This window comes from Podarcis vaucheri (assembly GCF_965113315.1).
Source record: "Podarcis vaucheri genome assembly, chromosome: 15".
In the NCBI taxonomy this organism is placed as follows: Eukaryota; Metazoa; Chordata; class Lepidosauria; order Squamata; family Lacertidae; genus Podarcis; species Podarcis vaucheri.
This window is the reverse complement of record NC_138753.1, coordinates 984,719-1,011,417: the sequence shown is the minus strand read 5'-3', so window position 1 is coordinate 1,011,417 and position 26,699 is coordinate 984,719. Positions and strand designations below refer to the sequence as shown.

The following is a 26,699-nucleotide window of genomic DNA, read 5'->3' as shown; positions in this document are numbered from 1 at the left end:
CCAGTACAATTGCAAATAGACAGTAATTATCATAACGACAACCTGAGAGCAGAGGAGCGCAAGCAAGATGATAAAAAGGGGCAGGGAACCAAGTCATGTGAGGAACATTTTAGGGAGCTGGAGACGTTTAGCCTGGAGAAGAGGAGATTCAGAGGAGAAAGCATAGCCGTCTTCAAACACCTCAAGGGCTGTCACATAGAAGAGGGAACAAGCTTGTTTCCTCCTGCTCTGGAGGGTAGATCTCGAACCCATGGCTTCAAGTTACAAGAAAGGAGATTCCGACTCAACATCAGGAAGAACTTTCTGACAGTAAGAGCCGGACGACAGAGGGATGGAGTCCCTCAGATGGTGGTGGCCTTTCCTTCCTTGGAGGTTTTTAAGCACAGGTGGGGGGGGGGCTGTCAGGGATGCTTTAGCCACGATTTGTGCATTGCAAGGAGCTGGACTAGATGAACCTCAGGAGTCCCTTCCACCTCTACAATTCTATGGGGATGAAAAATAACGGCAGAATCTGCTAGCAAGCCAGCTGTTGTGGAGACGTGGAGAGGTGTCGAATTAAGATGAGAGAGACCAAGGTTCCACGAAACTCCCTGGGTGGCCTTGGGCCAGTCACTACCTCTCAGCCTAGCTTACCTTGCAGGGCTGTGGATAAAATGGGGAGAAGAACCATGTACGCCACCTGGAGCTCCTTGGCAGCAGGGTGGAATAGAAATGTAATAAATAATAATAATGGGGTGTGGGGCAAGCAGGGGAGGCTGTGTGGGACTGAGAAAAGCCGCTCTTTCTCAGCAACACTGGCCTACTTTATGGGGCTGCCGTCGAGATTTGCCGAGCACAAGGAGACAAAGTACTTTGGTGGAGAGAAATTGCCACTGTGACCCTACACGTGGTTACCACTGGAAAGTGTGTGTGTGTGTGTGTGTGTCTCAGTGAGTGAAATCGCTTCCGTTGTTTTGTCACAGGAAACATGAGCACCTGCACTCTCATTCACAGCAGAGGGAGCTCTGCAGGTCGCCCAGTTACGAAGCCAACTCAAACTCGGTCCTTGCAGGAGCTGACGTGAACCCATGGCCCTGCGGCCATTGTTTGGACTCCAATTCCCAGCACACCCAGCAGCCAGCATGGCCAGCGGTCAGGGATGGTGGAAGTCCGAGAGGGCACAGACTGGAGCTGACTTCTTGGGCATCCTTATGGGAGGCTCCTTCTTCCTCGCACCCAGGGAGGCTTCCCAAGAGGGGCAACGCCAACTCCTCTGCCATCACCCAAGAAGCAATGGCCACCTGAGGGAAAACCTGGGAGCCAAATGCTGTCCGGGGACAGCAGAATGAATGCTTGGCATGGGGGAGATTCAATCCCCAGGCTTGCTACCCAGAATTCGGTAGCAAGTGAAAATGGGGGAGAAAGACGCTTCTCTGCCAGAGATCCTGGGAGGCTCAGCCGGTCAGAGTGGAAGATGCTGGGCTAGGTGGACAAGATAAAGCACACAGCAGAAGGGCCTGGTGGATCAGGGCCCTTCTCACAGAGGCCAACTAGGTGTTCCCCTGGGAAACCCGCAAGCAGGATTGAAGCAGAAGGGCAGCAGCCTCCCCTCCTGCGGTTCCCAGCAAGAGAGACTCAGAAGCATCCCCATCTCCAGCTGTGGAGGCAGAGCAAAGCCCTCGATATCCTCCTCCTCCTCCATGAATTTGCCTAACCCCTTTAAAAAGCCGCCCAAGCTGTTGGCCATCATGGCCTCATGTGGGAGGGAGTTCCACAGTTTAACTCTGCGCTGCACTAAGAGGGACTTCCTTTCCTCTGCTCGGCATTTCTCTGACAATCTGCCACAGTTTGTGAAGAGCCAATCCCTGGAGGACACGATTTAGATCGGGGGGCATCAGACCTCCATGCTAAACAGAACCTCCACAGGCAGTGGCAGTCTAGCCCTGAACTCCGGGCGGCAGCGGGAAAATGGCACAAATGGACTTGGCTGGGGACGAATTTGTTCTGATAAAGGAGGGCAGCTGCTGTGCTGGACGAGGAGGGCCAGACCTGCGTCACTGCTGCGGTGGCGCTCCCAGCCCCAGCCCCGGCCAGAGTGCTGACCCTCTCCCTCGCCCCCACCCGCCCCACCCTCCAGAGCCGGCCTGGGAGGGGGAGGGAGGAGGAGGAGGCGGCTTCACACCCTGTGCCCTCCGCTCCAAACACAAGCCCAGTTGCTAACAATATTGGAATTCCAAAAGGCCTCGTAATGTAGGAAAAATAAAACAAACATCCTGCAGCCTTACCCAATCCTGGTAAACAGCTTCCCATGGGCATGGAGAAAACTCAGGACGAACCTTTTGTTCAGCTGCATGGGAAAGAGGGGGGGAAAGCAGAGAGAGAGAGAGAGAAAAGATGATGTTGAAGAAGATGAGAAAACAATTCGAACGCTCCCTTTTCCTGTGAACGAGCCCAGAGTCCCGGGTGACAGGATAACCTGGCCTGGGATGTGCAGAGGGGGGTGGAGGGGCGGCAGATGGGAACCAAATGTCTGTGCCCCGGCCCTCCAAGCGCGAGGGCAAGTGCCAGACAGCTGCATTTTGTGAGGGGGGAGACGTGCTAGGCCCACGGCGCCCTCTGCTGGCGGACAAGGTTCTCTGCAAGCGACGGGAGCATGTGTGCAAGGAATCCCAGGGGTGCCCACCTACCGCCACTTTCCAGAGGGGAATGCGAGGGCAAGGAGCTAAGAAGAGCCTTGAAGCTGGGTCAGGCCAGTCCAGCAACCTGTCCTCACTGGCCAAAGCAGGACCTGAGCCCCACAGCAGCAACTCTCCAGTTGTCCCCATCCTCTGGTTTTCCGAGGCAGACTGTCCCTGGGCATGGATGGAGGTTCTGCTTTCACAATAGGGCTTCCTAAGAGCCTGGCTGGAGCAGGCCAAAGGGGGCCCATCCATCCAGGCTTCTCAGTGGCCTTCTAGATACCCCAAAGGGAAGCCCGAGAGTGGGGCCTGGGCAACGACAACTCTCCCCCTCCTGTGATTCACACCATCCCCATAAAGCATTCTTAAACCACTTGGAAAGTCACGGCTTCCCCCAAAGTATCCTGGGAACTACAGTCTGCTGGAGGGCATCCTACAGGGTTGGCCTGAGGCGAAGGTCATTCTTAGGCTGAATGGGAGGTGCAATCACTGTAGAGTTGGAAGGGACCCGAGGCACATCTAGCCCAGCCCCTGGCAATGCAGGAATCTTTTGCCCAACGTGGGGCTCAAACCCACAACCCTGAGATTTAAGAGTCTCACGCTCTACCAACTGAACTAAACAGAGCAATGTATTAAAACCAATACATCCACTGGAACGACAACAAACTGCACATGGAGGAAACGCTGCCAGACAGAGAGAATCAAGGTGGCTTTTCCTCTGTTTTTGACATACTCTACCACCACCAACCCCCCTTTGCTTTGCCAACTCTTCTGCACTGACCCAACTGTGGCACAAATCCATTTCCAAGACAGTAACTGGCCCAGGAATCCCATATCCTGCCCCTCCTCGATTTTGCAAACAGGCTGCCATGCAATGCCTGAAGCATGGAGGCAGGGGGTCGGACCCAACCAATTCCTCCAGTAGGGAGGGACACACACAGAGCATGCAAGTCCTGTCAATGCGGCTCCTTGCGGGGAGACCCGAGTTCAAATCCCTCCTCTGGTCACAAACCTCCTTGAGTGACCTCAAGCCACCCACCAGCTTTCTCCTTTGGCCAGGCCTCCCTGGCAGGGGTGGCTGCAAGGAGAAACGTGGGGGACAGGTGTCCATTGCCCCGAGTGCTTTGGGGGAAAGGAAGGGGGTGTAAATTAAATATAGGTGAAGCCTCAGAGAGTTGGGGTGCAACCTGGGAAGAATGGAAGAGAATGGCAGTGCAGAGCAGCGGTCAGAGCAGGGGGTTCAGGACTTCTGCATTGGTAAGCTTTTAATGTTTGATGCTTCATTATGTTTTTTTATGTGTTGGAAGCTTCTCAGAGTGGCTGGGGTAATCCAGCCAGATGGGTGAGGTGGTATTATTATTATTATTATTATTATTATTATTAACAACTCCTCATCGCTCCTGGATGCTGGCTATTCCGGCTGAGTTGCAGTCCTAAACACCTGGAGGGCACCAGCTTGGCTACCCCCGGCCTTAGAGCGCTGGGCTAGGACCTGGGAGGGGCCAGGGTCCAAAATCCCCTGACGCTCAGCCCTCCCGAAGTTCCCTGGGTGAGTCCCTGCCTCACAGGGGTGTTGGGAGGATAACATGAGAACTTGTGGACATCCAACAAAGCGGAATGTTGGAAGATTCAGGACAGAGAGAAGGAAGTCCTCTCTGCCGCAGGACGCAGCGGCGACGGCCACCGACTTGGATGCTTTGAAGAGAGGATTGGACAGATTCACGCAAGAGGAGAGGGCTATCGATGGCAACCAGCCATGAGGCTTCCGGACAGCAGCTGCTGAAAAGTGCAGGAGGGGAGAGGGCTCCTGGGGTGGGGTCGTGCTTGGGGGCTCCCCCTGTGAGAAGAGGAGGCCGGGCTCGGTGGGCCACTGACCTGATCCCGCCGCCAGGCTCTTCTTATATTCCTATGCTAGTGGGGGAGAATCGCACACACCACCTTGAGCTGCTTGGAGGAAAAGCAGAATATAAATGTTGTGATGATGGTGGTGGTGCTCTGGGGTGGGAACAGAAGGGCAAGGAAAGCCCCTTCCCGGCTCCCTCTGAGTGTGCGTGCCTGCCTCCTGCCTCCCGCGTGACCCCGATGAGCTCAGCCTTGGGAAGAGGCCGGTGGGAAGGTTCAAGGGCAGGCCAGCGGCTGCTCTCCAAATGACTCTCTGCGTGGTTGTGCTCTTGGCGTGACTCACCTGCCGGCAGGGCCCCCCCTGGGAACCTCCTGCTTCTCACAGCCAGAGGGAAACGGAGCCCCCGGGAGAGGAAGTGGCACCACCTGCTGGTTGCGGCGGCTGCGCGAGGCGAGGGGGAGGAGGTGGGGGACACATGCACTTCCCCAAAGTGGCGGAGGGATGAGAAATGCGCCCCCTGTGCCCCCCTCCACAAAACACGAAGAGCAAAGAAGACAGCCCAGTGGCTGCTCTTTCTCATTGCCTCAACAACCCATTTATGCAGAGGGGGTTCCCCCATCTCCTGCTACCCCATACAGAACACACCAAAGCAGACTAGTCCTCAGTGAGGAAGAGGTCACGGGCGGCACTTGTTGTTTGGGCGGGGGGGACGGAGGGGCAGCTCGGCTGAGCCCAGGCCTGGACATTTGTGTGGCTTTTTCTTTACATTGCGCTCCGCTTTGCAACTGTTAATGCATTATCTTGGAATGTTGTTTTATTTCAAATCTGTGCGTTCTCATGAGCTGCTTGCGCGTGGCTCCATCATGGGAAAGCAGCATACAAAGAAAGACACAACAATAAGGCTGAAGATCATTCACCCACTCACACGTTTCGATCTGAAACACTTGGGTGCCGCCCTGCAGCAAAACTTCCCAGGGAAAGCTGATTAGGGGAAGTTTGTACAATCTTGAGTGTGACTGATGGTAATAAGAGCGCCGTGAGCTCGTTTTCTAAGTAACTCTGATTCTGGGGGTGGGGAAGCGCCCAAAGCAGGCAATATGAATAAAAGGAATGCCATAGCTATGGGAAGGACATAAGGACACAAGGTCAGCCATCACATTATGAATTTACCAAATGGTGAAGTTGCTCCTGAATGTGGTATCTAGAACTCTTGCTAATAATAATTTTATTAACTATATAGCCTGTCCATCTGACTGGGCTGCCCCAGCCATTCTGGGTGGCTTCCAACAAAATACAAAAACACAGTAAAACGTCAAACATTAAAACCTCCCAATTGCTAAATGGTTATCAGACTTTGAAAGGCTGCTTTCGCAAGATTAGGTTCATCAGTTTGGTTGAAATAATAATTAAACTAGCTAGCTGTAATTGGATTTCAAATAAATGCGCAAGCAATTGTTACTGCTTTGAATTTTATTGTGTAATTATCTTCCTGAGTATGTTGTGCGTGTCACTATTCTGGATAATGCTTCTTACGGGGTAGGGTAGGGGGCCTTGAGCTTATGGAACCAAGGGGGCAGATGCCCCCCCCCATCGGGAACCACCAGCCTAATCCTTTACAGGAAGCTAGGAAGAGTCCTGCAGGAGGTCCCCCCAAAGGGGACCATCCAACACAACAACCTCTGATTAGCAAGCAGGACCCGAGTGAGTCAGCAACACTCTCCTCGCCTGCGACTCCCAGGAAGAGGAATATGGAGGCGTCTGTGTCTCCCACAGGGGAGGCAGAGCACAGCTATTGTGCAGAGGAGCCACCGACAGCAACAGCCCCGGCTCTGAGCACCGATCCATCTGGCCCCGATCCGGGGGGCTGGGGCTCTGCGCTCGGCACCTGAGCCCCAGGATCCCTGGTGGGAAGGAGGGCAGGCACCAAATAAGGGCAGGATTCCAGCACAGCTGCTCCGGTAGGGCTGGGATTAGGAGGAGGAGGAGGAGGAGGAGGAAAGGCTGCTTCCAGTTAAAAATGGTTACTTCAGGTTTGGAAGCAGCACTCTGGTATCTGTTCTTTATCAAGCGAGGAGGCAAACTTTCCCCTCGGCAGCCGCAACGCATCTGCGGAGCAGAGAAGGGTCGGCGGAACCAGCGCGGGGCAGCGGAAGGACAAGGCTTGTTTCTTTGCCAGGGGACCGGATGCGGGAGGGGAGGGAGCAGCGCCACGGATGTCACGGTGGGGGACAGTTTGGGTGGCTGCTAAAAAAAAAAAGTAACAAGGAGGAGCGAAGGGAGCAGATGCACCCAGGGACAAACCCAGCCGGGCTCAGCGGAGAGACGTGTTTGTCTGACCGGTTGGCACAAGAGCCCCCTCCAGACAGCCTTTCCCAGAGCAGGCATCAGGCCTCCCTTGGGAAATGGGTGGGCCAGGAGAGCAGCGCTTCCTCCAACCTCCTGAATGCTCACAAACATCAGGAGAGGCCTGGAGCAGCAGCTGGATCAGGCCCTCTTACCCAGCATCCTGCTCTCACAGTGGCCAAGCAGATGCCCCCAGGGGGCATGGGGAACCGGAGGCAACAGCCGCCGTGTTCTTCCCACTTGGAATTCCAAGCCCATTTTCACAAATGATGTTTTGGGGGGAAATCAGAATATGGTGCATTTATTGTCACCCATCCTGATTATCCTGTGATGAAGGGCGGGGTGCATATCTTTTAATACATAAATGAATAAAACCAATGTATCGTGATTTAGTTATTCGCTTAAAAAAAAATCAAACTGTAGCACTTCCACATTAAGCAGAACAACCTGCTACTGGCCCTAGAATTCAACATCCTAAACCTCTTGGTTCCTTCTTTCAAAGAAAAAATAGGCTCCTAGTCCTGATGATTGTTGATAAACTGGGGTGCATGTGGGGAACATTGAGGGAGGGAATGGAATCAGAAGCCAGAGAGGGAAGGGGGAGGATCCTGAGTGGCTGTGGCTACAGAAGGGAGGGATTCTGTGATCTACAGAGTACTCCCCACAAGTTGATGCAGAGAAGAAACGAGCAAATATAAGCCAACAACCAGGGCACAAAAATGGGACAGTTTCTCAGTTTACACACATACACACAACCACAACACAGCCACAATGCAAGTGGCTGCAAATGCCTGCACAGCCCTTGGAGCTGAGGGCCTCTGCAGAATGAGATCCTGCCTGGTCCTCTCCTGGGTCAAGGGAGCCTGGCACCCTCCTGCCATGCCCAGCGGCCCACCTCTCCAGCCAACCAGCTCCCCAGTAGTCACAGCAACCTGCCTTCTCTCCTCACTTTTAAAATTAAGACGCTGAGCCTCTTTTCTCTTTTTTTGGCCTTTGCGTGCCTGGAAACTCTCGCTTCACCTCACCCCGGCCTCCTTGTGGGTGGCAGCGAAAGGTCAAGTGGGGCCGGAAGGAAGGGGAAGGGGGGCAGGCTCCACGCAAGGCTGCCCTGAAGAGGGCTGCAGGCAGCAAGGAGCTCAGCCCCAGCAGGGAGCAGGAGCGGCGCTCGGTGGGACAGTTTCCCCAAAAGCCTGTTTCGCTCCCGAGACGCAGAGCACCAGGGAGGAGGGGTGGGTGCAGCTGGTGGCTGGGAGGCGGAAGGGGACGGGGGTGAGCCAGGCGCTGCCTCCAGCGCAAGGCGCTGCGTGCCGAGAGTCACGTCCCCAAGCCCGCGGGGGCCGGGCATGTGGTTTCCGCGTCTAACCAGCCCAACTGCAGCCTGGCACCCGCGGCTTCCTCCTCGGAGAACTTCTCTCTCCGTTAGAGGAAAGAGACCAAACCTCAGGGCTCGAAACAAAAACGGGCCGGGCGTAAAAATAAAAGCTGAGGGGTGGTTTTGGTGACCAGGTCAAAGGAGCTCGAGGAGGAAGAGGGGGAGAGAGAGAGAGAGAGAGAGAGAGAGAGAGAGAGAGAGAGAGAGAGAGAGAGATATGAAGCACACACAGCAGCATTCTGGGTTGCCCGTCACGGCACCAGCGAAGGAGGCTGGGGGGAGCAGAGTCTTTCTCTCGCCTGGGAACCTGCTTCGCAAACAGAAAGGAGGGGGGATCCCCCCAGCGCTCGCTGAGTCAACCTCCAGGGCTTTCGGCAACTGCTCTCTGCAGGCCTGGCACAGCAGGCCCAAAGCACAGTGCTGTCCCTGCCGGCAGGGCACCCACAGGGTGACCCCGAGTCAGTGGGATCCCAGGAACGCGCAAGTCTAGGCAGGTGGGGGAGTGAAGGGGAGTCGTCCCCCCCCCCCCCAGGTCGGGCTCCAGTGCTATGAAGAAAGAGCTGTTCGAGTGTGGAAGGGACTCCCCTTGGGAGGTGTTTGGATTTTTTAGTTGAGATTCCTGCATTGCAGGGGGCTGGACTAGATGGCCCCAAATGGTACCTTCCTACACTACAATTCTATTGTTCTATGAAAGCCAGGCACCCCAGGGAACCTCCATGAGCCCAAGGGGCGAAAGGCTTAAAGTGACAGTTGAGCACCGACTCCTGTGTGACACTGAGGGCCCCGGCAGGAGGCAGCTGCGCTCTGCCGTTGGCAGAAGAAGGGCTAGAGGTCAGGGGCGGAGAGCCCCTGCCAGGCATGCAGAAGATCCCCGGCTCAATCCTTGGCAGTTATCTCCAAGAAAGGCTGGGAAACGCTCCTTGCCTGAAACCCTGCTGCCAGTCTGTGTAGGTGACACTGAGCTAGTTGGAACAGGAGCCACTAACCCGTCTTCTTGCCCAGCTCAGCCCATGTGCCTCCCGGGACCCTCTGTTTGCCTCCTTCCTGCCAACCTGCCCCTTTGCTTCTGCCCAGATGCTTCCTTGGAATAGGGCAACATATTGGCAAGGCCCCGGATCTCTCAGGCCAAAGCACCCACAGCAAAGCAGCCCACCCACCCAGCACCCAAAGTGCCAGCGCAGCCCATTGCTCAATTAACACTGTCGTTCCAAAGGCTGGAAGGGCCAATGTACTCCCCACCAAAAAACCACCCTCCATCCATCCCTGCAAGTTGTATCCTCATTCTCCTCATCGCCCCCCGCAACACGTCAGCCTGTCCTGCATAGCAAGAAGAGCAGCGCCATCCAGTGGCCAGAGGGGGCCCGGCAACAGAAGCTCCTCTTGGACGACTTGCACACGTATTTATACACACTCATCTACCCATCCTGGGAAGTCGTGTGGTGCAGCGGTGAGAGTGCCGGAGGACGAGGGCCTGGGAGAGACCAGGGTTCGAGTCCCCACTCAGCCACAAAGCTCAGCCCAAGGCCCTCAGGCTAACCCACCTCACGGGGCTGTTGCGGGGATTAAATGAGGAGGGTGGGGAATCCTGGGAGCTCCTGGGAGGAAAAGGCAATAACCAAACCAATTCCACAAGGGGCAACACTCTTTACATGACGCTACACGGATTTCAGCCGCCCGGACGGTACTCACCTCGCTGGGGCTGAGGCTGCCGAGGCCGTTGTCCTGCTCCGAGTCGCGCCCGGACTCGTGCCCCTGGCTGGCGTGGGGGTGCGAGGGGTGGATCCAGAGCTCCAGGCGGGTGGCATCATCCCCAGAAGGCCGGAAGGCCGACTTCTTGCCTTTGCTCTGCCGGCTGGGGCTCTTCTTCTGCTCCACCTGCACAGGGAGGAACAGGCGCCGTGGTCAGGGTGGGTGCTCCTGGGCAGAGAGGGAGGCTGGGGGCGAGGAAAGGGGTCCGCAGCCCTCCCCCCAACCCTTACCTTCCGCTTGGTCTCCTCGAAGAGGCTCATGAGGCTCTCCTTGGCAGTGAGGATGGGGTTGCTGGCCGCAAGGCTGCGCATGTAGTAGTAGACCGCATCCAACTTCCTCCTCTGCGGAGACAACAACAGGAAGATCCCCTTACAAGATAGTACCCTAGAGAGGGGCGACTGGGGGGATCCAAAGGGAACACCCTCCTTCTTGCTGAGAAAGGGGAGGTGGCAATGGAAGGAGAGGGGCAGATGAAGCTCCTAGGACTGCAACAAACACAAGCCCCGCAGCATTAAGCTCTTTGCCAGGGGCAAAACTCTAAGAACGTAAGAAGAGCCTGCTGGATCAGGCCCATGGCCCAGCATCCTCTTCTCGCAGGGGCTGAACAGCTGCCTGTAGGGAACCAGGAGGCAGGATCCTCTCCAGCAAGTGGAATCCGGAAGCATTGCGGCCTCTGACCGTGGAGGCAGAGCAGAGCCATTGTTGCTAGTGAGCGGCTTGACATTGAGAGTTTTACTGCTACTTCTTTTAGCCACATTGGCTTGGATTTACAATTCTGAGTTATCACAAGATGGCCAATGATTGGTAATTTCCCTATGCCTTAGTTACCGGACGTCTGTGGTAGGTGGAGCTTCATGCTCTTTTGGTGAATAATAATAATTTCTTATTTATACCCCACCCATCTGGCTGGGCTTTCCCAGCCACTCTGGCTGGCTTCCAACAAAATATTAAAATACAGTAATGCACCAAACATTAAAGCTTCCCTAAACAGGGCTGCCTTCAGATGTCTTCTAAAAGTCTGGTAGTTATTGTTCTCTTTGACATCTGGTGGGAGGGCGTTCCACAGGGCAGGCGCCACCACCGAGAAGGCCCTCTGCCTGGTTCCCTGTAACTTGGCTTCTCGCAGGGAGGGAACCGCCAGAAGGCCCTCGGCGCTGGACCTCAGTGTCTGGGTAGAATGATGGAGGTGTACTTCAGGTATACTGGACTGTTTAGGGCTTTCAAGGTCAGCACCAACACTTTGAATTGTGCTCGGAAATGTACTATGTTAATATTATATAGTAATATTTTATGCTATAAATGTTTTTGTAAGGATGCGTAAAAAATATTTTTCACGTGATATTCTTTAGTGAATTTCATTGTGTTATTATCTTCCTTAGTGGGTTGTGCAAATTCTGAATGATGCTTTTTATAGGGTTGGGGTTCCTGAGAATGAGTTTTAGAACCAAGGGCTTGGGGCCCTGAAAAAGTTTGGGAACCACGGATCTAGACTCTCTTGCAAAGGAACTCCTGCTAGCTCAGAGAATGGAGAGTAGTCTCTCCCAACCTTGAAACCCTAACAAGTTTTTGGACTACAACGCCCATCAGTCCCACCCAACGCTGATGGGGGTTGTAGTCCAAAACATCAGGAGGGACGCCAGGTTGTTTCTCTTTTCCAGTGGTGCTAATAAGGACCTCAATCAGAAATGAAGTGTGTGGCTCCTAATAAATGGCATATATATTCCTGGGCACTTTGTTCCAACACCCCTTACGCTGATCAGAGGGAAAGCAGGAAGCCCCGTTTCTGATAAAGTCACACAGATGTGACTCAGCCACACCTAGGGCTGCATCCTTTAGAGCAGAGGAAGTTGCTTTATACAGAGTCAGACCACTGGGTCTGCTTAGCTCAGTGCTGTATACGCTGACCGGCAGCCGTGGCTCTCTGAGGTCTCAGGCAGGGAGTCCTTCCCAGTCTCTGAACCTGGGACATTCTGCACACAAACCTGGCACCTTGGCTGCCCAGCAGCTGGTCTAGATGGTTTAATTAATTTAATAACAATTAGATACTCCTTGCTTTAAAAAAAACCAAAAGATTTATAAAAAAGGGGGAGAAACAAGAAACTTATCAACAAGAAAAAAATAGCAACAGTAATTTAAGACTTTTTGAAAAGCTAAAATAATGACAGACTAAAACCACATGAAAACTCATGCCAACTTAAATTTCAAAAATCAGTTTAAATCATTGGTTAGCCTTCCACAAGAACAAAGACACGCCTTCCTAGCACCATGGTCTATCTACACAATGTACGATTTGTCCACGATAACCCTCACCCGGCGAATTTATGTCCACAGACGTGGAGCTTCCTCATGCCAAGGCACCTGCAATGGGTTTTGAGGCCTGAAAAATAAACGAGGGGTTCCGTCCTGAAGGGGGACCTGCAGCCCCCTCACATCTTTGGGCCAGAAGCTGTGCTGTGTGGTCACACTGCAAGAACAAAAAGCTAGCAAACTCTGTACATCTAATGAACCTTATTGACAGATGTTTGAGGAATTATCCATTTCAGTCAGTAAGTGAAAAAGAAGTGATGCCCACATTTTCATAAATGCTTATAAAGTCTGCTAGTAATTATTTTTGACAGCTGAGTTAATTCATCTAACGAAATATTAGCAATTTGGGAAATAGCTGCCATGCATCTGAAACACTGGCAAAATAATTAAGAAATGTAAGCATTTTTCACAAGTGAAGCGAGCCGATGCCTCTCCTGGTGCCGTGAGGCTCCCAACCCTCCTGTGCCTGGACCACCCCGGCTCCCTCCCTCCCTGCGTCTCTCTTACCGTGTAGACAGCCAAGAGGGCCAGCTGGTTGTATGGACGTCCGTTCTTGGGGGCGATGTGCTGGGCCTTCAGGTACCAGCTGGGGAGGCAAGAGAGCAGAGTGACTGACAGGCTAGGCTGCATCGGGGCAGGAGACCCTGGAGTGGAGAGGCTGCCACTGGCAGAGTCCTCTCCTAGGTCCTGACAGTGGCTGTGGCAGGGATGGGGACAGCGTGACCCTGGGGAGCTGGAATTCGAGCTATACCTGAAGTGTGGCCACACGGACCCCGTCCCATGCACAGAAGTTCCCCAAGAACCCCTCTGGGGTGCTATGGTTCGCTCTCCTCTCAAAACCGATGTTTGTTATCCAGCCTTATCCCCTTCCCCACCACTGGCACAAAGTCCCAAAAGTATGTTGTAACTGCACCTGCTCACATCAGCCCTTTTGCCCCCTCCCTTCTGTCTACTCAACTTTCTCAACGTTTAGACTGCAGGCTCCTGGAAGGAGAGAGGGAGGGGCTCCTCAGGACAGTTTCAGGTGGGGGAACAACCCCAGCCCTGCCTGGAGATTGGAGCTGGGACCTTCTGCATGCCAAGCAAGTGTTCTGCAGCTGAGCTACAGCCCTTTCCTGAAGACAGAAAATTGTAGGAAGCTGCCTTGTACTGAGTCGGACCAGATGAATATTGTCCACACTGACTCTCCAGGTTCTCTGATTAGGAACAGTCGCAGCCCGACCTGAACCTTGGGTTTTCTGGACACAAAGCAGGTGCTCTATCCCATGAAGCGACACAGTTCCTTCCCCTCCAGAGGGGCCTGGCATATGACGTTGTCATAAGAGAATAAATACTTATTTCAACGTAGAGAGGCAGATGCCCTCCAGGACTTCCTCCCTCCCTACCTGCGTGCCTTCCCGTAGTTGGCAGTGTCGCTGCTTTGCTCTCGGTATCTGCAGATGTCTCCTTGGCAGATCAGGCTCCTCTGGGCGCTGATGAGGGCATATTTAACCTGGGGGAGAGGAAACAAGCCCATCAGTTGCAGGAAGGAGGGAGGGAGAGTCGGGGAGAGGCCTCTGCTGGAATCCAAAAATTCTTCCCTCGTATTTTAGATGGAGGCTGTGAGTGGCAAGTCAGTTGTTCCAAAGGATATTTACAACCCACACAACACACACATACAGTTATTTTTAAAAATGAAGCCAATCTCCTCTTTACAGGTCTCGGCTGTGACATTGTTCCTTGCCTCCCTCGCGAGATTGAGCACCTGCCCCTTGCCGAGTGATGGGAAAAGGCAGGACTCCCCGCCCCCCCCCCCAGCTCCAGCATCCTAGTTCATTTTTGACAAGGGAAAAAGGAGATTTGCTCTCCAGCTTAAAATGGAGACACAGCCGGGCTTCAGCACACCTGCTTCCTTCGCCAGGGAAAAGCTCTGAGCTCCCCTCTGCCCAAAGAGAGGGTCTCCTTTACCATCCGTCTTCCAGGGACCCCCAGAGGGCCTGATCAACAAAGCTTCCCTGACAGACGCAGGCCCTAGCCAGGACTCACCACCTTCCGCAGGGGCTTGCTGCGCACAGCCATGCCGTCCATGTAGTCCTCCAGCTTGAACTGGTACGTCGCTTGCAGCTTCTGAAGCAAACTGTCGAAGAAATCGCTGCCCTGAGACCCAGGAGAGAGAAAGTGAAAAGGGATGGGAGAGAGAGTGAGTGGACGTGGAAGGAGTACTTGAAGAAAACATGCCCCGGATTCAGAATCTTCTGATGGAATAACAGCAGCCGTTAGAAGAGCCCTGCTGGAGTTGATCCAAAGCCTGTCTAGCTCAGCATCCAATGCATCTGTGCTTCCCGTATTGCAGGGGGCTGGAATAAATGACGCTTGGGTTCCTTTCCAACTCTTTTAGTCTACAATTTTACCTCCAGTTCAGAGCAATCCTGACCTCCTTGGATTCCCCCCACCGCCACCAGTAATAGACTTGGGGGGCGAGCTGGTTCAGTAACCAACTCCTGGGATTCCACCACGGTCCTTCTGGGTGCCCACAAACAAGAGTTCAGCCTTGGAATCACCCAACACAGGTTGTTTATGCCATAAAGTGGGAAGGGATGCAGAGCCCTTGTGCGTTCAGCACTTGTCAGTGGGCCACAGGAAGCTTTGTGAACAGCTTGGAGCTGAAGTCATCAGAATGTCAGAAATCCATGCAGCTGGATCTGGTGAAAGGGGGCCCAGCTCGTCCAGCATCCTATTCAGAGCAGACAAGCAAATGCCCCCCAAAGCAAAGTCCACCAGCAGAACTCCCTGCACTCGTGAGCCCCTGCAACTGGATTCAGAAGCATATTGCCTCCAACAGAAGAGGAAGAAGGCAGGCTTAGCCACCCCTGTGAATTTGTCTCATTTTATTTTTTTTAAAAAGCCATCAGTACAAATGTAATAGGAGCCCTACAGCAGCCGGATTGGGCCAAAGGGGCCCCATCTAGTCCAGCCTCCTGTTCTCACAGTGGCCAATCAGAAGCCCCAAAGGGAAGTGCGCAAGCAGGAGCTGAGGGCAACAGCTGAGCTCTCCCCGCTTGCGGTTTCCCAGGAGCTGGTTTTGAGAGGCAGCTTGCTGGTGACAGTGCAGAGGGCACATCAGGAGGTTCTGCTTGGGCTACAGCAGCCTGGCCTAGCCTGTTGGCCTCCAGACAGTTTGGGCTCCGATGGCTATGCTGACTGGGGCTGATGGGAGTTGTAGTCCAAAATATCCAGAGGGGTGCCCGGTTGGGTAAGGCTAGGCTGCAAAACATTCTGACTTTACACACTATTTGCTATGTGTTGGGGGACAGACACAGCTTTTTCTTCCTTACATAAGGGGGTCATCATGCTAACATAAGCTTTTCATTTTCGTGTGTTTTTAAAACCACTATATTTGGGGTCAGGCGTACCACCCCGACCCTTGGGACAGTGCCCTCCCCCTGGCGCCAGGCCACAGGGCTCAGCCTCAGGCGTCCTTACCTCGTCCAGGATCTGGAGCAGCTTGGTGCGGATCTCCTGGGCATTCTCCCCAAGGGGATCCTTGAGCAGCTGCCGGAACTTCTCGATCACCTGGTAGAAGGCGTTCTTCCACAGCAGCTGGTCCACGTTCTGGGCGTCAGCAAACTCGATGTCGGTCAGCAGGCAGCGCTTGTACAGCTGCAGCATCTCCACCCTGGAAAGGGGCACAGCTAAGCCCAGGGGCTTCCGCCTCAAACACTCCCCCCCCCTTACAGTTCATCTCTTCCACAGGACTCTACTCAGACCCACAATGATACTTGGGGCAAATGTAAGAGGAGCTCGGTAGCTGAGTTGGACCAAAGACTCACCCGAGTTCAGCATGCCATTTCCCCCAAAATGGCCTACCAGAGGCCTCTTCTGGGAAGTCCATTAATAGCACAACCCCAACTGTTGTGACTCCCCAGGCAAAAGCAGAGATTCCACAGACAGGACTTCTCATCTTCCACTAGCCGGCTTAACCCCCTTTTAAAGCCTCCTTGGACATCTTCTGACAATGAACCCCATTAATTAGCAATGCCCTGTTTTGGAGTACAGGCAAAATACATTATTCGCCTAGGCTTCTGGTTTTTAACTGGGAGGGCAGCTGGATACGTCCGTGACCTTGGTGGTTGTGCTCATCCTTTAAGAAGAGAGAATAGGACTTGTTCCTTTTGAATGGATGTCTGGACCAGTATTTTAGGTTTCATTTACTGTTGTTTTTCTGTCTGATCTTAATGTCTTTATTTCTGTTGCGTAAGTCACTTTAAGACACGCAAATGCAAAATGCAACTAATGAATATAAAAGCAACAATGACCTGCGAAAAGGCCTTCCTTTCCTCCTTTTATGTTCTTAAGGATCCGAAAAATGAATGGAGGGTAAGGCTACCAATGGCTACTAGCCGCCTTGACTATGTTACAGAGGCAGCATTATTGATTTGTATTCTGCCTTTTTCTCCACGGAGTTCAGGGTGGCCTACATGGTTCTCCTGCTCCTCATTTAATCCTCACAACAACCCTGTGCGGCAGGTTAGGCTGGGAGGCAATGACTCACAGAGTGACTCAGTCAGTGAGCTTCATGACTAAGAGGGGATTTGAACCCTGTTCTCCCAGGTCCTGGTCCAAGGCCACACTGCCTCTTTACCAAGCGCCTGGAGGCCAGTTGCTGGGAATCTTAAATGGGGAGAACGCTGCTTTTATGCTATGGTCCCGCTTGCTTGTGGCCTTCTTCTGGTGGCATCTGGGTGGCCATTGTGAGGAGAGGGTGGTAGACACAATGGACCCCTTTTGGCATGATCCAGCAGCTAGGCCGTATCCTTATGGCCGAAGTGAAAGAGCACCCACTGTGGTTTCCCCTGCAAGCTGCCCAGCTCTTAGAGCAGCAGGTGAAAGCAGCTGGGATGCCAAGACCCCTCCCCCAGCCCACCTCTGGCCAACCAGCGCCCGCCCTCTCTGCCAGCGCCCACCCTCACCCAAGCCCTCGCACCTGAGCTGCCCCATCTTCTCCAGGCCCTCAGGGCTGAGCCGGTCCCGGGACAGGAGGTTGCTCAGCTGCTGCTCCAGGTTGCTGGCTTCGCGGAGGGTCTTGCTGAGATCCTGCTGCTGCAGGCTGCGCACCTGCTGCTCCATCTCGGGGCTGAGGGGCCCAGCCAGGAGGGGGCTGAACAGGTAGGGCTCAGCCTGCCCCGGGTAGCCTGGCGGGTAATAGGTGCCCGGGTAGACCCCGTTCATGGCACCGACCTGATAGGGCAGGGAGTACCCGGCGTAGGGGTAGGAGGGGGCTTGGCCTGCCGCCCGCCCGTAGTAGTAGGGGTTGTCCGAGTTCTGGAAGCGGTAGTAGGAGGCCTGGGCCTGGCGGGTGTCCCCCCGGGGCGGAGGGGCCGCCTCATCGTCCGTGTCGAGGAAGTGCAGCTGGGAAGCCTGGCTCTTCAGGGCTGGCTTCTGCTCGGGGTTGTTGGGGTCCCACAGCCGGCGGGCGGTGCCCCCTCTGCCCCTCCCCCTGGTCCCCTTGCCCAGGCCGCCGCTGAAGAGGAGCCGCGGCCCTGAGTGGGGGGCTTCGGGGGAGCCGGCACCACTGGCGGTGAGGTCCGTGTTGGCCGGGAGGACCAGGATGCCGCGGCCCCTGCCCTGGGGCTCCCGGCTGGAAGAGCCCTTCCCCACTTCGGCGGCCTCCGTGGAATCGCTCAGGCTGGCCTCCGAGGGCTTCCGCTTGCGCCACTCTGCCTCGGAGGGCTCCCCCCGCCCGCCGCCCCTGCCGCACGCTGGGGCTCCCTTGGCCTCCCGCCCACCGGCGCCCCGGGAGAGCCAGCCGTGCTCCAGGCGCCTCTTGGCTGCCTCCGAGTCCCTGCTGGAGCCACGGGCTGCCTCGCCCTCCTCCTCTTCCGCCTTGTCTTCATCCAGCGAGTCCGTGGAGGAAGCGGAGAGCTGCTTCCGGGGACGGGGCCTCTCCTTGGGTGGCTCCTGGCGCTTCCGCCCGGCCTCTGCCTCCCCGCGGGCCCCGTCGGCGCTGTTGTTGCTCCCGGCTGAGCTGGTGCTGCAGGTGCGGTAGCGGTTCCGCCGCTTGTCCGAGCGCGAGTAGCGCTTCGGGGTGCTCTGGGCCTTGCTATGGGCAGCTGCCTCCTCGCCGCCTTTCCGGACCCGCTCGGCCCGCCTGCCCTTCTCCCCGCCACGGAGGAGCTTGGCCCCCTCCTGGCTCAGGCCCCCTTCCTGCCCCTCAGGGGCCGCTGGCTTCCTGTAGCCCTTCCCAGCGTCCCTTTCAGGCTCTTCATCCCGCTCCCCCTTTGCGGGGGGCTCCTCGGCCGCCAGCTGGGGGGCAGCGGGCTCCTTGGAGGGGACCTGCAGGCGCTTCCCTGGCTGGTAGATCTGCTGGTCAGGCTTCTTGGCTCGCCGGATGATACGAGGACACCAGTCCTCAGGGGAGACCCCCGGATCTTGTGGGGTCCCTGCCTCGGCAGCGCCTTCCAAGAGGCCATTGGGCTGCTGCTGGCTGCTTCCCCTGGGAGGGTCCTGAGGGGCTGGGGGCTCTTCCTTGCTGGGAGCAAGGGGAGCTCCTCTGTCGCCAGCCAGGGCGCCTCCTTTGGCCTCCTCCTGCTTGGCTGAGAAGCTGAGCTTGTTCCGCAGTCGGGAGAGGCCTGGCTTGTAGATCTCGAGGTCAGGGCGCCGATTGTCCTTGCGGTGCCGAGGCTCCTTTGTGGTCTCTGCAAAGAAGGAAAACACAAGGAGGTGGTCAGCCTCGGAGAGGATAAGAAGCACCAGGGGAAATCAGGGACACGGTTGTGGGCTTTGCCTAGGGAGCAAGAGAGCCAAAGAGGCAGGGGAAACAGTGAGCTGTGACCAACACATATCAGGACCAGCACAGGGCCAAGAGGAAGATGTCTGACTGAGCAGACCTGGTGCCAATTCCCTTCCCTTCGGAGTCAAATCGCTGGTCCACCCAACTCAGTACTGCTAAGACATACTGGAAGAGCCTCTAGAGCAGTGATGGCCAAACCTGGCCCTCCAGCTGTTTTGGGACTACAATTCCCATCATCCCTGACCACTGGTCCTGTTAGCTAGGGATGATGGGAGTTGCAGTCCAAAAACAGCTAGAGGGCCAAGTTTGGCCACCACTGCTCTAGAGCATTTCAAGCAGGACTCTCTCACAGGGCAGAGAGCGGGAATGTTATTTCTCAAGCAGCACAGCTCCCCATCGCTCAGGGAGGACTGGAAGCATCCCCTCCCTGACATCCTGGAGAGCTGCTGCCAGCCAATGTCGGCAATACTGAGCTGGATGGACATTTTCCTACGGACATGAGTGTGTTTCCTTCTGACCCACCCTCTTGGTCCCCACTTCAGTTCTTTGGGGTTCACCAAGTGGCTGCTTGGCCACCTCATAAAACTGACATTGACAGTCACAAACTTAAGAGTTTCTCTTTTAATTTGCCCACCCCCCATGCATGGCGCTTCCCACCACATCCCACCCAAACGGCCACTTCCATGGTGACGTATTGTCATAAAGCTTCCCGGAGACGCATCAGGATGCCGCCTCTGCCCTGGCAGGTGCTTTTTTCAGACACAAAGTATTTTTCACGGGCTTCTCCCCACATGCGGCCCAAAGACGACACGCGCAGCCCCCACCCCACAGGAACCTCTTTGTGCCAATTCATTCAGGAAGCCAGAACGGACCTCCCACAGGGGAGAACATCCGGAGAGTAGCAGGGGGCTCCCACTGGTTGGCTCCCTGTGCCATTGCCAGCTCAAAGGCTGCCAGGAATGCCAGGTGGCCCTCCTCAGGTGTTCTGAGCTGGCAGGGATCGGAACCCCGGAGGAAGCAGTGCCCGTGGCAACAGAGCCTTGGTGGGGCGGGGTTCCGGAACCTTCCAGCCAAGGGGAACACTGGGGAAAAACAGGACTGCTGGTGGGGAAAGATGGCTCAGCTTCTGGAGTATTGGCTGAATGTGAGAACGCAAGACTGTAAGAACAGTCTAGGGGGTCAGGTGAGTGAGTGGCTCATCTAGTTCAGTATCATCTTCTCATAGCGGCCAACCAGATGCCCCAAAACAGGATCTGAGCCCAGGAGCTCTTTCCCCTCCTGTGGTTTCCAGCCACCTGTGTTCAGAACCATTGCTGCCTCCAACTGTAGAGGCAGAGAATAACCACCATGGCTAGTAGCCCTCTTCTCCAGGAACTTGTCTAATAAAAACATAAGAAGAATCTGCTGGATCAGGGCAAAGGTGGTCCATGTAGTCCAGATTGAGGCTGAATCCTGACAAGACAGAAATACTGTTTTTGGGGGACAGGAGGTGGGCAGGTGTGGAGGATTCCCTGGTCCTGAATAGGGTAACTGTGCCCCTGAAGGACCAGGTGCGCAGCCTGGGAGTCATTCTGGACTCACAGCTGTCCATGGAGGCACAGGTCAAATCTGTGTCCAGGGCAGCTGTTTACCAGCTCCATCTGGTACGTAGGCTGAGACCCTATCTGCCTGCGGACTGTCTCGCCAGAGTGGTGCATGCTCTGGTTATCTCCCGCTTGGACTACTGCAATGCGCTCTACGTGGGGCTACCTTTGAAGGTGACTCGGAAACTGCAACTAATCCAGAATGCGGCAGCTAGACTGGTGACTGGGGGCGGCCGCCGAGACCATATAACACCGGTCTTGAAAGACCTACATTGGCTCCCAGTACGTTTCCGAGCACAATTCAAAGTGTTGGTGCTGACCTTTAAAGCCCTAAAGGGCCTCGGTCCAGTATACCTGAAGGAGCATCTCCACCCCCATCATTCTGCCCGGACGCTGAGGTCCAGCGCCGAGGGCCTTCTGGCAGTTCCCTCATTGCGAGAAGCAAAGCTACAGGGAACCAGGCAGAGGGCCTTTTCGGTAGTGGCGCCCGCCCTGTGGAACGCCCTTCCAGCAGATGTCAAAGCAATAAACTACCTGACATTCAGAAGACATCTTAAGGCAGCCCTGTTCAGGGAAGTTTTTAACGTGTGATATTTTACTGCATTTTTGGTTTCTATGGAAGCCGCCCAGAGTGGCTGGGGAGGCCAAGCCAGATGGGCGGGGTATAAATAAATAATAATAATAATAATAATAATAATAATAATAATAATAATTATTACAGCAACTCAGAAACTACTCCTTCTGGATCAGCCCAAAGGCCCACCCAGTGTCTGGTTTCTAGCTGCAGCCAGCCAAGGTAACGCCAGAAAGTGGGTCATGATGGGACAAACCTTTTCCCTATTAGTCCCTAGATCTGGGTGCTTAGAGGTACCTTGGGTTAAGAACTTAATTTGTTCTGGAAGTCCATTCTTAATCTAAAACTGTTCTTAACTTGAGATACTACTTTAGCTAATGGGGCCTCCTGCTGCCGCTGCGATTTCTGTTCTCATCCTGAAGCAAAGTTCTTAACCCGAGTTACTATTTTTGGGTTGGCGGAGTCTGTAACCTGAAGCGTCTGTAACCTGAGGTACCACTGTATACTGCCTCTAAACAGAGAGGCTCCATTTGCTGCTAATGGCCACCACCACCAGGCCTTAGAAAACATTTGTAAACCAGCACAAAGCAAGCAGCCGATTCGGTAGCAATATACTATGATTCTTGTTTTAATGGATGTAGGATGTGATTTCTTTTGTTCCGTACTGTTCATTTCTCCATTTTTCTTATACTAATAGTTCTTATACTAATAGGAAAAAGTGGGAAGCAAACAATAGTCTAAAATGAACAGTCTCCCCAGCGTTTCCAAACCCAAATGGAAGAACTACCATACTTTTTCGTCTATAGGACGCCCCCATGTATAAGATGCCCCCTATTTTGGGGGCCTCAAAATTTAGAAAATAGGGGGGATTGAGCTTTGAGGGATTATTGGGGGGGGGGGTGCCAAAAATCGCTTACCCGCCAGAACGCAGCACACAACTGCTTACAATTGCCCCTTCGAATCTCAGGCTCGCAGTTCGTTCCAGCGGGTGAGCGATATCAGTTGCCCAATTGCAGCCAGCGGCCGCCAATCACACTCTTGCTTGCTGCGACAAGGGCAGCTGTCTAGTGGCTGCCACAGCGGAATCAGTCTGGGTTAATGGCGGCCATTGGGCAGCTGTGACATGAGTGGTTGTGTGCTGCGTTCCGGCAGGTGAGCGATTTTCGGCACCCCCCCCCCAAATAATCAAGCGGCCAATCGCTGCTTACAATCTCGGGCTCACACCAAAAAACCATTCGCCCATCCCCCCTCAGCACTACCTGTATATAAGACAATCCTAAATTTTGAACCTCATTTTTGGGTCAAAAAAGTTCATCTTATACACGGAAAAATATGGTAATAAAAAGCAAAAGCCCAGCAAGGCACCCTGGCTTCCCATCATCCCGTCCTCAAGGAACATTAAGGTGAACACACAACCACTCCATAGAAACTGCCCCCCTGAATGGCAGAAACAACTTTAGGATGACAGCTGAGTTTTGTATTCCAGGTAGGACTTCACTATAGACTGCAGAGGGGAGAAGCAATTTGGTCCACAGGCTGGAGAGCCGGATTCAAGTTCTACCAGCTCTTCAGAGGAGTTCCTGGCTGGCTGTGAGCAACGTCTCCATCTCTCAGCCTCAGTCCTCCATTTACTGTGAGCCACCATCCACAATGAGAGAATCCTGCCTGCAGCCAGCTTCCATCATATTTACTTGAAAATCATATTTACAGCCCAATCAATGCAAGTATGGCTCTATACGTGTCTATCACCAGTTTCAATACAGACTGCAGCATTACAAAAACTTATGTGAGAGGAAACAGCCACAACCCAATGCAAGAACTAAACGTTCACTGTCTTGGGATGGTGGACAAAAAGTGCATTACATAGTGAGGAGGGTCTTAGAATCATAGAATCATAGAGTTGGAAGAGACCACAAGGGCCATTGAGTCCAACCCCCTGCCAAGCAGGAAACGGGACCTCGTCTTGATCCACGGGACCTCGTTTCAAAACTGATATATGGCACAAACCCACTGTGCAGCCTCAACGGGACACATTCTGTGCCAGCCTGTTTTCCACCCAATCTGTTTGTTTCACTTCCATGCTTGCATCCCATTATTTCAGCGCAATCTTAGGGGGAGGCCCTTCTCTTGACCCTCACAGGCACGCTTTGTGTGGACGCAGGAGAGGGGCTTCCCAGTGGCTGCTGCTCCCCCAGACAACTTTGGAGCTCCCTTCCTAGAGAGATTAAAGCTGGTTCCCTCCTTGCTGTCCTCCGGAGGGTGGGTGACTCTCCAACAGGCCTTTGGGGAGCTGACTGCTTTTAAGGAAACAGCTCTTAATATTATTGCTTGACTGTGCCCTTTCCCACAAGGCCCCAGTGCGAGTCACAACTCCCAGCACAACTTTAAAACTACAGTACTTGCAATCAACAAAATGAGGCGGGTCCTTATTTCTAAACAACAGCCTTCTGTGCTGTTCTTGCTTTGCTTTGTTACTGCTTGCAGTATAACAGATCAAGTTTCTTTCAAACATTGCTCTAACTCCATTGATGTTTTAATCACTAAAAAAACGACGACTATGGTCTTTTATGTTTTTAAAACATAATGCGTGTGTTTTATGCACTGGTGAGTTTTTAACGTTTTATGATGTTTTGACATGTGTTGGAAGCCACCCAGAGTGGGTGGGGTATAAATAATAAAAAATACTATTATTACTATCATCATTATCTTCACGTACTCTGTGCTTCACCGCTGTGTTTTGTTTTTAATCTTTCGCGAGCCGCCTTGAGGGAAAGGCGGGGTGCAAATGAACAGAATAAAAACGAGAAACCCCACCGAGATCAAATTAAATATAGAATAACGATGAAGAGGAGGGTGACGATGGTGGCGATAACGATCCCCTCACGGTAAGAATAACGGCCGAGGGGTGAGAACCGTGACAGCCACCGCCACCACGCGGTGGTAACTGCAAGAAGCTCCACGCAAACTCGCGTGTCGGCGGGCCGTGAGGAAGCGCCCCCGCCCGCCTCCCCCCGCCACGCCCCCCCGGGCCCGTTCACACGGAGCGAAGCCCCGGGCGCGCCTCTCCTCCCCCCGCGGCGCGCCCCCACCCGGCGCGCCCACCTGGTCCTCCGCTGCCCCTGGCCGCCCCCGAGGAGGCCGCCTCCGCCGCCGCCAGGACGCCTCTCCTCAGCTCCGCCGCCGAGACGCGGACGCGCTCCAGCTCCGCCGCCGCCGCCATTTTGGCTCCCCGGGAAACGAAACGGGCGGACGGCGGCCGACGCGGGACAAGGCGCTCCGCGGGCGAGAGCGAGGGGCGGGACGGAACGCGCAGGCGCAGCCTCCACAGAGGAGGGAGGGGCGGGAAGCAGCTCTCGGGTCTCGAAAGCGCTTCGCCTTTGCCCCGCCCACAGGGGCACGTGGCCTGCCAAGGATGCGTAGAGAAAAGAAAGGGTAGAGTAGTAACTCAGCTCTCCGGATAGACGAGAAAGGGGACGCCGGAGTCTTCGGTTAAATCTCCGACCTCTCTCGCTCCCTAGCCTGCAATCCGGAAGAGCCGCTTTGCTGCTAGGCGGGCTCAGTAGAAGGCAGCATCCTGCGCTGCTGTTTAAACCAGCCTTGTATCTAAAACCCTGAGGACCAGATTCCTATTTCATCCCCCCCCCAACATGAAATGAGATTTTGGGGCAGCAGCACGTTCAGCTGGTTTAATTTTGAAAAGGTGGTCGCAAAGGGGGGGAATTCCTGCTCTGTTTAGAGGGAGAACGAAGTAGGAATGGGAAAGTGAGGATTTAAATGCCGTTGCATCTGTTTCCCCTTCTAGCAGGGTGAAGAATGCCCTCTCCTCAAGCCCTCCAAGTGTTTCTGGCGACAGCTCCCATCACCCGTGGCAGCAAATGGGCCAGGCTGCCTTGAGCCCATGTGCTGAAGGTCCAAACAGCTGTAGAGCACCAAGTGAGAGCCCCCTCCTCCATGCATTTGCTTGAGCCTCTTTGAAAGCCATCCCCATTGCAGGCCCTCACTGCCTCTGGTGGGAGCGAGTTCCATAGTTTAACTACCGTATTTTTTGCTCTATAAGACTTTTTCCCTCCTAAAAAGTAAGAGGAAATATGTGTGCGTCTTATGAAGCGAATGCAGGCTGCGCAGCTATCCCAGAAGCCAGAACAGCAAGAGGGATTGCTGCTTTCACTGCGCAGCAATCCCTCTTGCTGTTCTGGCTTCTGGGATTCAGAATATTTTTTTTTTCTTGTTTTCCTCCTCCAAAAACTAGGTGCGTCTTGTGGTCTGGTGCATCTTACAGAGCGAAAAATACAGTATTTGGCGCAGCCGAAATGTAATTTTGGAAAACCTCAAGGGCTGATATTTTTACACAGAGATCTGAGCTAAAAAAGTTTTGCTCCTACTTTTTGCAGGGGAAGGGAGTGTGGTAGGGAGATACATGCTGCTACCATCTGAAGGCAGCCCTGTTTAGGAAACTTTTTAACGTTTGAAGTTTTATTCTGTTTAATATTCTGTTGGGAGCCGCCCAGAGTGGCTGGGTAAACCCAGCCATATAAGCAGGCTATAAATAAATAATTATTATTACCACATCCCATCCCCGGATGCCCCCACTGCTGTCACTAACCAAGAAAGAAACAACATGATGTCAGAAGGAGCTGACAAAATCTGGGCTGGAGGCAAAGCAATGGTCAGTCTGAGCTAAGACTTTGGGACATAAAGACATTGGGTCTGGAGCAACTCCCCATGCTGCATTCATGCACATGAAGGACCACACTGGAAAGGCTGGTCTACCTAGGGCAGGTCATTTTCAAGCTTTTCAGATCCAGGACTGTTTTAACTCAAATCATTGCTTTAGAGACCGGTTTCTTTTATCTTTTGCCATATATCAACATGGCAATAGTGATCCTGTTGCAACCCACCAGTGGCCTGGGGACCCCCCACGACACCAGGGCACACGGATTACTTCAACACTTTTTATTTAATAGCATCTTTTTGTTTTTTGTTTACAGTTATTTACATGACACGCCCAGCTCCTCTGCCAGTCTGGAAGCACTAATGAGGCTAAGGAGAGGATTGCCTCGTCTCTTTTAGACGTGGGTGGGGAAAGTCTGCAACAAACACAAGTCCCCTCAGCCCCAGGAGATCTGTGAGTGCCCTCTGCCTATAAATGTAAAACAAAACCCCTGACACTTGGCAGGGAGCCCCCTCACCTCATGGCACTGCTGGCTTCAACACCTCCCACAGCCAGGAGAGGGGCACTTCCCCAAAGGGACTGAGCTTTGCTCCAGTTCTGAGCCTCCGGGAGGTTTTGTTTTTGGGCTTAAACGAAGGTCAGCTGACAGGCAGAAAAAATTAAAGAGCAGCAGGATAGAAAGCAAGTGGGTGGTGTGGGGGTGGATGGACTCCCCCATTTACCACCAGCCCTCTGGTAGTTGGGAGAATGTTAATTGCGCCTGCAAAATATATAAAACCAGTTGAAGAAATGGGGGGAGAGTGGCAAGGACCAGGTGTGAAGGGAAGCTT

The 26,699-nt window shown here is 54.0% G+C and overlaps 1 protein-coding gene across 2 annotated transcripts in view; it reads right to left on the bottom strand.

Annotated features, from left to right (window-relative positions):
- The window catches only part of SMG6 (SMG6 nonsense mediated mRNA decay factor), an 89,305-nt gene extending 64,858 nt beyond the window's left edge, over window positions 1–24,447 (bottom strand). For both annotated transcript variants that reach the window (XM_082201676.1, XM_082201677.1), the window contains exons 1-9: window positions 24,300–24,447; window positions 17,235–18,945; window positions 15,734–15,926; window positions 14,297–14,407; window positions 13,657–13,763; window positions 12,779–12,857; window positions 10,195–10,305; window positions 9,905–10,090; window positions 2,265–2,326 (exon numbers count right to left, since the gene is read on the bottom strand). In XM_082201676.1, coding sequence (XP_082057802.1) covers window positions 2,265–2,326; window positions 9,905–10,090; window positions 10,195–10,305; window positions 12,779–12,857; window positions 13,657–13,763; window positions 14,297–14,407; window positions 15,734–15,926; window positions 17,235–18,945; window positions 24,300–24,417 — 2,678 coding nt within the window. In that variant the 5' untranslated portion in view covers window positions 24,418–24,447. The remainder of the gene's footprint in view (window positions 1–2,264; window positions 2,327–9,904; window positions 10,091–10,194; window positions 10,306–12,778; window positions 12,858–13,656; window positions 13,764–14,296; window positions 14,408–15,733; window positions 15,927–17,234; window positions 18,946–24,299) is intronic.
- Between the last annotated feature and the right edge of the window lie 2,252 nt (window positions 24,448–26,699).